Source organism: Nymphaea colorata, chromosome 1, assembly GCF_008831285.2.
Source record: "Nymphaea colorata isolate Beijing-Zhang1983 chromosome 1, ASM883128v2, whole genome shotgun sequence".
NCBI lineage: Eukaryota > Viridiplantae > Streptophyta > Magnoliopsida > Nymphaeales > Nymphaeaceae > Nymphaea > Nymphaea colorata.
The window spans coordinates 2,781,665-2,794,409 of record NC_045138.2 but is presented as its reverse complement, the minus strand read 5'-3'; the positions used below and the strand labels follow the sequence as shown (position 1 = coordinate 2,794,409).

At 38.6% G+C, this 12,745-nt stretch overlaps 1 protein-coding gene across 2 annotated transcripts; it reads left to right on the top strand.

Annotated features, from left to right (window-relative positions):
* Window positions 1–206: 206 nt before the first annotated feature.
* LOC116262134 (uncharacterized) lies at window positions 207–12,745 on the top strand. 2 transcript variants are annotated; one of them, XM_031641249.2, is made up of 13 exons: window positions 207–430; window positions 1,586–1,670; window positions 1,753–1,823; window positions 2,250–2,364; window positions 2,434–2,513; window positions 4,209–4,293; window positions 4,374–4,454; window positions 4,659–4,753; window positions 4,870–4,920; window positions 6,927–7,007; window positions 8,835–8,907; window positions 8,985–9,062; window positions 12,093–12,745. In XM_031641249.2, the coding sequence occupies exons 1-13, from the start codon at window positions 324–326 to the stop codon at window positions 12,093–12,095; spliced, it is 1,005 nt and encodes a 334-aa protein (XP_031497109.1). In that variant the 5' UTR covers window positions 207–323; the 3' UTR covers window positions 12,096–12,745. The 2 variants fall into 2 exon arrangements, with proteins under 2 accessions (XP_031497109.1, XP_031497102.1); XM_031641242.2 differs by lacking the exon at window positions 12,093–12,745 and adding an exon at window positions 11,641–11,963 and having other exon boundaries at window positions 208–430.

Below are 12,745 nucleotides of genomic sequence, written 5' to 3'. Positions count from 1 at the left end.
TTTCCTGGTGGAATCGATTCGAATCGGACTACGAGCATTTATCCCACGATTCGGATCCCCATAGGAATTCGATCGCATCGGTTTGGATGACCGAAAATTTGCACGTATCGCTGCGGGTTCCTTCAGGAATTTGATCGTACCAGTTCGGATGCCCATGGGAATTTGTTCGTATCGGTTCCGGGGCTATAAAAGCAGGTTACGCCCGTTGCTTTCAATTTACTTTTGTGCGTTCTCGTTTCGAGTTCCCATTTCGCGCGAAAATTAGGCTTGTCCCGTTCCCGTTGAGGGGTCGAAGCGAATCTCGTGAGATCGAAATCGAAGTCATGGACGCCAAGGAACTCTCCTCTCTCCCCGAGGACGCTGAAGAAGAGTCGCCGCCGAACCCTCCTCCGTCGGCCTTCTCTTCAGTCCCCGATCGTCCGCCGATTCAGTACGATCTTTCCCTTTTTCTTTTATTTTTTGCGTTTGACTTCCTTTCGTTTGCGTGGTTTCATTTCGTCGAACGTCGGAGGTTACAGGAGAAGTCTCCAATTCGTGATCATTGTCCTTGAATCGTTTTCCAGATTAGAATTATCTCTGATTTTGGAGTTACGATGTAGTCAGTTTTCTGTTCTTTTCCTGCATACTTCGAGAAGAAAGGAGAAGAAGAGAAAGGTTGATGTTTGATACCTTTGGATCGGCTATTGAATGTCGTTTGTGTGATCCCTGAGCTTCCACTGTTCAGTATGCTTTTGATTGCCGTCGTTGGACTTTCATGTTTGAGCTTGTGGAATCGCTGAAGCTACAGAAGAAAACTCTCGCAAATTGGTTAAATTAACTAATTTCGATTATCAAGAAGTGAAAAGTAACGTAGGTGCATCATTATTGTCGTCATTGTCATCAGCAGCTTTGGCACCATCGTGATCATCAGTTTCATTTGTCATCATCATCATCAATATGCTTGTCATAATTGTTTTGATTAAGAAGTTCAGGTCAACCTTAGCCATCGTTTGGAGAAGGCTGAACTTGAACGGATCATCTGCGTCATTGCCATTTCATAAAATGCTTCCAATGCTGGAGCAACAGAGGGGAGAAATGCAGTTGATATGTATATGGAAGAAAAAATGCAAAACAGACATACTGTAAAACCTAAATTCACTTGCCATGGACAGATCCAAAATGTCTTTCTTTTATTACAGTTAATTCCAGGGACTTCTTGAGGGGATCAAAATCCTTCCTCGCTACCTTGTCTCTCAGCAAGGATTGAATATTCAAGATATTATTTGTCTTCTTCACATGTAGAACCATGTAACCATGTTGCTCCTTCACATTTTTTCCCTGCTTAATTGAATATTTTGTTTAAGCAACTTGCTTCTCCCATGTTACACAAAATTTTACTTTGTTTCACCAAAAAGTAGTTTGCAAGTATCTCATACCAATATCCTTATATGACTGGTGCAAATTTTAATTGTAGGAAACAGGATTAAATAAAAAAGGAATGGGACAACTTCTGTGTACTTAAGCCAAAATTGTTGTTGATCAACTTTTCTCTCTTAGAAATTATGTTTGTTAATGGTTTATTTATCTTGTTGTGTTGTGAATATAGAACTCCACTTCAAAAGTATGGACCGCTGGAATGGTCGGGGTATTTTGACAAAGAGGAAGATGTTACTATTCCTGGAACAACAGATGTAAGTAGCCAATAGTCCTAGTGATTGTTTGATGTAAAGCTCTGAATCAAACAACACATTTTTAATCTAATTTCATTTCCAGGTCTTCCATGTATATTCTGCTGGATCCGATGGACCTGTTGTTTTTTGTATTCATGGGGGTGGATATACTGGGTAATGATGTTTTTCTGCTTTCATTGCTTTCCTTTGTCAAATATCTAGTGCTTTAATTACCTGCATTTATATTCAAATAACATTTGTTCCTGAGTGATGACATTGCTCCTGTTTGTGTACTCTGCCGTGTAGTACCATTCAGACATGTGGATCTCCAAAGCAAGTCTCTCATTTTGATCATGTATACTGTCTTAAGTGCTCAACAATTCAAAAGCTCGAAAAAGTAAATTTGCCACCTTAGTGGTGCTGCATTCCACAAGAATGCCAGTCAAGCAAACTAACAAATGCTCTTTGATGTTAGCTAGCCCTACATATGAAACTACAAACAAGCAAACTGATTTTTCAAAAAAGTTGATTGATCAGAGTTGGGTTGATTTGGTTTCTTTTCTCTTTATTCTGATGTCGTACTATAATTCTGCTTGCCAGGCTTTCCTTTGCCTTGTCTGCAAGTCAGATCAAGAAGAATGCTCGGGTTGTAGCCATGGATCTTAGAGGACATGGGAAGTCATTCACCGAAAATGACTGGGACTTATCTATAGAGGTGATTATCTATCTTCTACTTGCCAACATCCTTCAACAATAAATTACTGATCATGGCTATTTTTGGCAGACCCTTTGCTCTGATGTGGTGAGTGTTTTGAAGGTGTTGTATGGTGATTCATTTCCTGCAATTGTGCTGGTTGGACACAGGTTCGTCCTCTTTACTACGTGTTGTGGCTATCAACATACCAATTTGCTATAAATCAGACTTGAGGAACTAGGGAGAAAATAGTCATGATAATGTTTTGATATGCTTGTATCTTTTATATTCCTTATTTTTTTTTTACATTCATTTCCTTGTTAAAGAAATCTAATAAATTGGGACAGTCTCACATGAGGTCTGTAATGGTTGGATGAATAGAAGAAGTCCAAGGGAAGTACGGCAATGAAAAAGTTCCATTCTCCTAGTAAAAGGGGACGGTTCCAGTGATTAAAGCTTCACCACGTTGACTCTGTGACGTGGTTCTCAACATGGCCAAAGAAATAGAAAAACCAGGAACTAACAAGATCTGGCCATGTTATCCGAGTTTCAGCTGGGTCAGCTGAGCTTTGGTGAGTCAACAGAGTTACTAGTTGGTTTTATTATGTCACTCCATATATACAATGTTAAGTGTGTATGTTACACAGATAAACTTTGGAAATTGTATATATATATATATACATATATATATATATAGCTGGATTATGTATATTGTAGCAAACAGGTTAATAAAATTTGCAGTTTATACTTTATATAAGCATACACATTATTATACATATTATGTATAATATATCAACGATATCATAAATGAAAAACACCATTACCATGCAAAAAGTGAAGTCTTCAAAACTAGGCCAAGTCACCGAGTTGACTTGAGATTCAAGTCAAAGTCCTGAGTACTGGCTTTCAAACCATGTGTTCCAGTAGTAATCTGAGCAAGCAGGATATGCTTCTATTGGTTAGAGAGCATTTGTTATTGATTTCCTTCTGGGGTTCCCTGAATTTCTGTTTTTATTATAGGCATAGAGAACTTCAGACAATTTTTTCAAAATAACTTTATTAGCTACCTACTAAGGTTCAGCAAAGGTCTAGCAAATCATGTTTTTGGAAGATGACTTTAAGAAAATGATTATCTTGATAGCTTGCCTTAAAAAAATAGCTTGTTAATTATACTGAAGCCAGGTAGTGCCCATATGAGGTGATTCATGTATTATAAGCTTTGGTGATGATAATGTCTTTTTTGGACACAATTCAAGTATAACTTTATGATGATTACAGAAATTTCATTTTCTCACAAATTTTGTCGGATAGACTCACATCAGAAACTTATAAACTCTACTCTTGCAATAATGTCTTTAGGAAATGGCAAAAAAAGGTACATTTTTTAGAGGACGGGGATCGAACATTTAAGTGCTTTTCATTACCAAGTTGTGTCAAAATTTCCCTTGGAAAACCAGTGACTGACAAAGGCAGTATTTTATAAGTTCTGGAAAGTCTCATTTGCTATAGTGGTTCTCTTGAATATTTGTTTGTTTACACACGTGTGAATGTGCTTATGAGATCTATGAAGCATGAAGAAAGTTCTTATGGGTATTCATTAAGTTTATGTTTTGTTTCATCTGAGTCATGATGTGTTCTCTTCAGTGAAAAGTATGATGTCGCCATCTAAGTTTAGTTATCTTCTAACCCTGGCTTCAACAAGTTATGCCCTGTAATCACAATCCTTCTTGCTGACCAAATGAGAAAATAACATGCTTTATGTTCATGCTGACACTTATTCGTTCCTTTATATAATAAGTATATCCTTCCCGCAAAAGTGAGTATGAAACAAAGGCTGATATTAATTTCTTGAGATTTGATTGCAGCATGGGAGGATCTGTTGCTGTGCATTTGTCGGCGAAGAAAATGATTTCAAATTTGCAAGGATTAGTTGTGGTTGACGTGGTAGAGGTTTGTGTTTCCAGTTTTATGACAATTAAATAGTTACATTTACAGTTTGCTTCATCGCTTACATAATCTCAAAAATGCAGGGGACTGCAATGGCATCTTTGATCCATATGCAGAAAATTCTTTCAAATAGGCCACAGCATTTTCGTACAATTGAAAAAGCAGTATGTACAGTTCATAATACTCCATAGTCCATTCCTTCGTTGCTTTTTCCAATATTTTTCTTTTTGTGAAGCTGCCTATTGCATTTGTCTAGTTGAGAGGGCTTTGTTTCATCTTTCTGGTTTTTTCGAGAGAATTTAGTTTTTTGAGCACTCTTAGATCAAAGATTTTGTTTTATTGTCTGTTTTCACCAATTGTTGTCATAGATTGAATGGAGCGTCAGAGGAGGCTCTTTGAGGAATATCGAGTCTGCTCGTATTTCAGTTCCATCAACTTTAACTTATAATGAAGCAAAAAACTGGTATCATGTGTATTTCTGTACTTTGCTTTCTTCTTTATAATTGTCATGTTGTGTTTCCATTATATGTCTACCTATAGGTGAGAAGTTGTATCCCTAAATTTGAAGGTATGTTGCAGTTACACATATCGGACACCTCTAGAAGAAACTGAGAAATACTGGAAAGGCTGGTAAGGCAGGATCATCTTTTTTGTTCTTCCTTGAGACTTACTACATCTGTTACCATGACTTATAAGATACTTGCTTTTCATATGGATTCTTTTCTCAAATAATGAAATAGGAAATTTAGTCATTGAAATGTTGTTTTCTGTTGATTATGTTGCTGAAGGATTTTGATATTGGGATGCCTAGAATTGCTGGACATGTCACATGGGTGTGGGTACAGGTTCAGTTCAATTTTGAAAAACTGGGTTGCTGGGCCGATCCATCTGTATCTCTATATAAATATATTTTTATTATGTATTTATATATTATGTATGCTTTCAAATATAAATAATACTAAAATATGTTTTACCATATCCAATACCTTCGCCAATTGCAGCCATGTCGATATGATTGTGTCACCCATTTTTGTGTGAGTGCTAATTTTTCTTGTCAAAAAAAGAGTTTTTTTTTCCGAGAGATGGTTTTTTGAATGGTTTATTTCATTTGTATTTGAAATAGTGCCTGCAGATTTGACATAATTTTGCTTCAAAAATTGCACACCTTAGTGGCAGCTTTTTTGCAGGATGTTTTTCATTCTGTATGATTTTCCACAATATCAGGCATGTAATATGGATGTGCACTTAAAAGGCAGAAACATCCTCACAACCTATTTAGGCATGGGTGTTGTTCAAACAAAATAGAGTCTAGTGGAGTCAATGAAAAGACTATTTTCAAATTTGTCCAGAAAAAGGTAATCAAATTAGATAGCTCTCTTATTTTTTCCAGTTTCCTCCTTTTCTTCTTTTTCATCATTTTTCTTCTTCCTCCTGTTTTTTCTTTCTTTTCTTCTTTGTCCTCCTCCTCCTCCTGCTTTTCTTCTATGCTTCTGAGTGTGTTGAAGCCTATAACTCTAAGGTTTAAACTTAGCCATTTGAGGCCCAATGTGGTGTAGATAATACGCTATATATAGATAAACTTTAAAGGTAGTGCTAGCCGCCAAGGTCTGTGACTTTGACTAGGAATAACACTATTATTGAAAATTTTGAACCTGGGGAGTCAATCTTTCTGGGTATCATAACTGAGTGAAAAGCTTTATATGGGTGAGTTAGCACTTGTATGTTCATCTTGTTCCAGGTTCCTGTGGTCTTGTCAGTTTCAACAATCATTATCTGGGTTGGCGTTTTTTCCCTCTTGTTAGATGTCAGCTTCTATGGGATGACAAATTGGTGTGTTTCATACTTCCTCCTCTTTTAGAACCTCAGTTCATTTGGAAACTTCTTTCTTCCAAAATCAGTGACCTACTATATAGCTGGAAATTCGGTAGTGGCTATGTCTTAAAATATGTTTCTTGATTTTGTGCTACAAGAGCTTCTTTCTATGGCATTACAATTTATGAGTTTTTTTTCATCATCATTATCCCATTGAAATTGCCTTAACAGGTGAGTATGTCTTCTGGAAGTCCAACAAAGATGAGCATTGTGATAATGTTGTACTTCTTTGGGATCTTGCTTTTCTGTCTATGACCATGCCAATGTCTTGTATGATGATTGTTACTGTTACTACTCTCTCATGTTGAAGCTCATGATAGAGAAAGAGCAACTGGTGTGAACAATAGATCTACCTTCCAAAAATCCTGCAATTTTGGTGAATCTCTATCTATAACAGGTAGAGATAAACATTCTAAAGTTGAGAGACCAAATGTAACTAACGTCCCAAAAATCAGGGACTTGATTAAGAAAGATGAGTACACGATATGTAATGCAAGTCCTAATATAAGGGAACATGCACCTCTCAAAGTTCATTAAGAGAGTGCAGAGTCGTGGATGTAGGCTTCGGCTGAACCACGTTAAACACTTTTTCTTCTTTCTCCCTTCTTTTCTTGCGTTTACATCTCACTCGCTGAATTTTGTGGCATGTATTGCTAATTAAAAGAGAGTCCCTTCCATGTAGCGTTCTCTTTGCATGTTTTCCCATTTGTGTTGCATATCTGGATGCGCATGCATACTTGAAAGCATCTTATTCTCTGCAACAGGTACGAAGGGCTTTCAGACAAGTTTCTTTCATGTCCAGTGCCAAAGCTGTTATTGCTGGCAGGAACCGACAGATTGGATAAGTTAAATTTCTGTCTTCTTCTCTTTAGTTTGAGTGGATATATTTTTAAACACCTGCTACTTCTTTGTGGATGCAAACTGTAAAAGAATGAACAGTTGAAAGTTATGTGGATATATTGTTAGACACCTGCTACGTCTTTATGGATACAAACTTTACATGAATGAATAATTAAAATGTGCACACACAGAAAAATCTATTATCTGTTAAGAAGGTGGTTGTGTAATCTTTTGCTTTCTTCATGGTCTTGATTGTATATTTATATATGGTTCCTTCTTGCATTAGGGGCATTTTTCTATCTTGATGTGGGTGTCAAGGATTGGGTTGGGATGGAGGGGAAAATGGTTGTGACATAGAGATAGAGAGAATTTATACATTTTTCAGAAAATTATAAAAGAATGCTCATTGTTTGACCTATTTACAGTTTACACATACATGCAGAACCTTTGTGACTTAATCTCTAGAAACTTCCTTTGCTGTCAGTGCTCAACCAAAAGATTCCATATCCAACTATCCGTAGTAATGAATGGCTAATTGCATTGAACCATTTCCAATGAAAATTAAGACACGGGTTCCATTTTCATTGCCTTAGCTGATTCCATGGATGCAATGTTGTTTGATCTAAGTAAACTGTTTTTCGAACCACTAACATGTCAAGTCATTATGCTGAAGGGTTAAAGAAAAAGTTATTGCTTAGCTTACTGCATCCATTGGTACTTTCTTCCTTTCCCCCCCTTTTTCATGTCATTAGAAAAAAATATATATATATTGGGGCCTCTTGTAGGTGGTCATTTTCTGGTGACTATCTTTGATTTGAGTCCCATGATACATGAATTTTTTTCACCTGGTAGCCTGATGTCAATTAGCATGGAGGAGTTATGGATGCAGCGGGCGATGGAAGAAAAACGCACCTTCCTTGCAGCAGATGGGAGGCCTTCCTCTTCCTTTTCTTCTTCTTCTTCTTCTTTGTTTTTTTTTTTCTCCTTTGCTCTTCCTTGCTTGAGGCCTTCTTCTTCTGTTTCTTCTTCCAGACGTGGGTCCTCATGAAGGGGTATTGTGGGCAAAAAAAAAAAACTCTTCCTCTTCCCTTTCTTTCTTTTCCTTCTCAATCCCTCCAATTTTGGAGGGATTGGATTTACACTACACTATCCTTCCCTTTCTGTCCCTTTCCTTTCCCTTCCCTCACAGCCAAACAAACTTTCTCCTTTTTCCTCCTTTCTAATTAGCCAACCAAACAAAGGAGGGATTGCTCAATTCCTTCCTTTCCCTCCCTTTTCCTCCAACCAAACAAGCCGTTAGAGGCGCCAAAGGCTTTCTGTTACTGGCGTCAATGCAGTAGGCTTGTCCAGGGTCCAACATGTCGTATAGTAAAGTTAAATGAGTTGCCTTGGTTCAACATTTTAACAATGGAAAGCTGAAGGATCTGAAACAGTAAACTAGATCTTTTCTAGGAAAGTAACTGCAGATATTCCTCTTTATTGTGTTCGAATTTTAACAATCTAAAAGTGACATTCTGTTCCAAAAGATTGAAGTTGGTTATGATCGAAGATTTCTTACCCACTAATTGTCTTTCTGGTTCAAGTTTCTCCTCTACTGAACAACTCACATGATTTACTCAAGCTGACATTCTTGCTTCTGCTTTGTCCACACCTGCTTGCATGGATGCTTCACTCTAAGGCAGAATGCTTCCACATTATTCAAATCTCTTTCTATCAACTATTTTCCCTTGCTACCAATCTGCAAGGAAGTCGTTACTTGGCATTATTCGCAAACACAGGCCTCCTATTCATTGAAATAGTAGAAAGTAAATTAATTATGTACTTATGTGCAGAATCTTAACCATTGGCCAGATGCAAGGGAAGTTTCAAATGGTTGTCGTGCGGTATACTGGACATGCAATTCAGGTTCGTACTGCAAAGGACCTTACCAATTTTGAGATTGTTGTTTCTGAGTACTGGTTTATAAGATTTAATATCTGCAGGAAGATGCTCATGATGAATTTGCTTCTCTTGTGCTCAACTTCATTTCTCGTAATCGCATTGGTCCTTGTGGTGTTGAGGTACATTTTTTTATCCTTTTAAGATTAAGGTTACAAAACCTATTGTCATACTTTGAGTTCTTGATATTACTGTTGCACAACCTATTTCCATACTCTTGTGTTATGTTTCTTGTAAACCTATTGATGCAATATAATTAAGATGAAGGAATCTTAGTCCAACTGCACTCACAACTAACCTAAAACTAAACTTAAACTAACTAAAACTCAAGCAAATATCTAACGAACAAGAAGAACTGAGAAAACTAGGAAAACTAACCAAAACAACTTGCTTTTCATTTCTTTCAACTGAATGACTGTGTTACAAAATGACCCACGTCCCTTTATATAGAGAAAGTGATGGATTGTGGTTCTGGATCCGTTTAACAAGTACCAAAAATCTAAATAGATCCAATTACATGATTTGATTATGCTTCCATCTTGCATCAGACTCCCCTAGTTGAAGAAGGGTCACCCTTGACGAGTTTAAATCTTTCATTCTGCCAAAATGATTCTTCACCTTGGAGAGTTTGGACAAAGTTTGGATCTGCTAAACAAAAGGTTTCACCGCTCAGATGTTAAAGTGGTGTCTGCTTCTAATGATGATCAAGGTGGTGGCTTCGACGGTGGCTTAATAGAAGGAACCCGAGCTTGGACATGATTTATGGGCATTCCCAAATCATATCCAGTCTTAAATGATGGAACGAACTGGTTTGGATCTAGATTCAAACCTTTATACCCGTGAATCAGGCGATACGGGTCTGAACCAGATCCAAATCCCGGTTCAGGTTGAACCGGTCCCAAAAGGGACCGACCCAAGCCCTCGAGCGGTAGCTCGAGGTGCCGCTCGAGTTTCCCTCTTTCTGCCTCAAACAGAGGTGGAAGGGGCAAACCAGAGGGCGGAATCAGGGCACCCACCGCCGCCCAACCATCCCGTCTGAGGGCAGAAGGCAGCTATCAGCGGGCGACGATTCCATGGGCGGAGCTGGTTTGGATGGCGGGGCCACCAGGTCTCTCACACGAGCAGGCGGAAAGGTGAAGGTTCTGCTACTGTCGACTGCGTTTTCCGCACTTCCTCCGGTTGGGAACCGAGTCCCCATCATCTCCCATGCCACCGGCCGCCCACCCACGGCGACGGCAAGGCTGGCTGCTGGTGGCGTAGGCTGTTGAGTTAAAGGAAGGTTTGCCATTGCATTCCAGCATACTGACGACCGACAGTTGTCTCCAACACCCTCTGCCCCCAAATCGAGCATGGATCAACAACTTTCTAGCTGTTAATCTTCACACTAGTCGAAGAAATGGTTGCCGGACTCCTCACCTCCAGTCAACCTGCGGCTGTAGATTCCGTTTGTCGATGGAAAGAAGACAAAGCAGCTGGTTCTCCTCTTCTTTTAGGCGAACGCAGGGGGACTCTGATGGTGTCTGCAACAGCAAGTCCATGAACGATTTGCACGTTCTGCAGAGCCGGACGGAACATTTCTCTAAATTCTTCCATTAATCTATCGAGAGAGGCTTCCAATCCATCCACTTTTCTTGTAAAAGCAGCAACTTATTGTCTTAAACAAGATAAATCAGATTCCTGCCTTGCTACTGTCGGCAGCAAGATTTGGTCTTTCATGTTTGTAAAATCCTCGCTCTGATACCAAATTCATGTAATATAATTAAGATTAAGGAATCTTAATCCAACTGCACTCAAAACTAACCTAAAACTAAACTTAAACTAACTAAAACTCAAGCAAATATCTAACGAACAAGAAGAACATAGAAAACTAGGAAAACTAACCAAAACAGCTTGCTTTTCATTTCTTTCAACTGAATGACTGTGTTACAAAATGACCCATGTCCCTTTATATAGAGAAAGTGATGGATTGCGGATCTGGATCCGTTTAACAAGTACCAAAAGTCTAACTAGATCCAATTACATGATTTGATTATGCTTCCATCTTGCATCACCTATGAAAGAAAGACGAACCTTGACAGCAATGGCTGGAACTTTACACATGAATTTTTCCAGATTATATATATATATATATATATATATATATATATATAGCAGCATACTAGTTTCGGTAATTTGTAATCGCTCCTAGAAAATATTGTAGAGCTTTAACATGTAAAGAGGTAGAAGGGGACATGTTATAATCTTTATATGTAATTTGTTTTGAGATTGGGTGTATTTTGTTAAAGTTACTTTTCTATCTGAGAGCTTTTTATGACTATCCTGATAACATAAATAGAGGTGCGAGTTGGATCCTGAGTACCAGTTCTCTCTCCATGTGTTTGGTTACTCGAGAAAGCAAATTAACATAATGCTAAATGGTAGATCAGTCGTTGACTCGTTGCTTGACTGAAATTGCTTTGTCATAGGGGGCTTTCACTTTGACTTTTATTATGAACTGGTGCCAACATCAGGTTCCAGATTTGATGGCAAATTGGGGAACTGTTGGAACTTTTATCATACTTTATCATTATTACTGTTACATTGTTGCTACCGTTACATGGTTTGTTTTTCCCTTATCTTCCTTTCAAGTCATTAGCTGCTTTATACGAGTTCTTTGTAGCCCTACGAATTTACTTAAAGTCTTTAGTTGGCCTTTTGTAGATCCCGGGTCTTAGACGACCCCTTAAATGAAGCGTCAGCTCCTTATACAGACAGTGCTCCCAACTAGTTACCTGTTTAAGATCGGAACTGAATATGTGGAGACATTGATCGTGCTGGCAGAAGACGTTGTGGATTACTTGCTTTTTTTTTGTGTGTGTGAAGGAATGATCTGTCCACTGCCTGTTTAATCTCGTTGTTACAGAAGAAACGGTACAGATTTTGGTCTTGGAAGTTGGAACTGAATGTGTTATAACCTTTTTTGATGCGATACATAACGTATACTCTGGCTTACAGTGAGGATTTAACACTATCCTGTTGTCATATCCTGGTCGAACCGTCATTCTTTCTTAGTTCCTGTTTTTTGGCAGCCTGCAAATGCCAGAATGTTTTCCGCATCAAATCGGAAACCCCAAGCCCTTACTAAAACTGATTTTACTTGCCCATTCTTGCAGTAAGTATTGACTCAGGCTGCTCCTTCTCTATAAGAGTTGATTTTCGGAGGGAAGGAAGCATATAAACGACCAGAACTCCGGTAAGATACTGCAATTTTTTCCAACCCGTAAGTGGAGGCATTTCAATACCCAGTACAGCTCAATGGTAATCATATTTTGGGATCTTCACCGTCCATTACTCCAACATAATGGACTATGCCACAATGCAGCTAAAAATTTTAACGACCTGTTATCAATTGTCTGATATGGTAGGCTGGTAGCTCACCTGCTTCTGAGTTAATTTGGTGCAGGTAATATTGGGGTTCATGTTTGGCACGATGTTATCATGAGAAAGAGGCATCAGTTTCTGGAGCCCACAAGACATATTGCAACCAAGAACGACGCAGGGTGGCTTCATGACTCTCGAAGTCAAATGGTCCTCGATCAACTTAGAGTGGTGAGAAGCTTAAAATATGTTTTGGCCCGACTACAAGTTCGTGCGAATTGGACCGATTATTGCCTGCATACATTTGGCTTTCCAGTTCCAGATACGTTACCTGACTAGGATCGTCCCCCTTGTTTCGCCAAGCGAAGCGATTGTTGCCCGCATCGCAAAACGACGGCAAATCCATTTCCAAGATGACAAGCAGGAAAAACCACGGACGGTGGCTCGC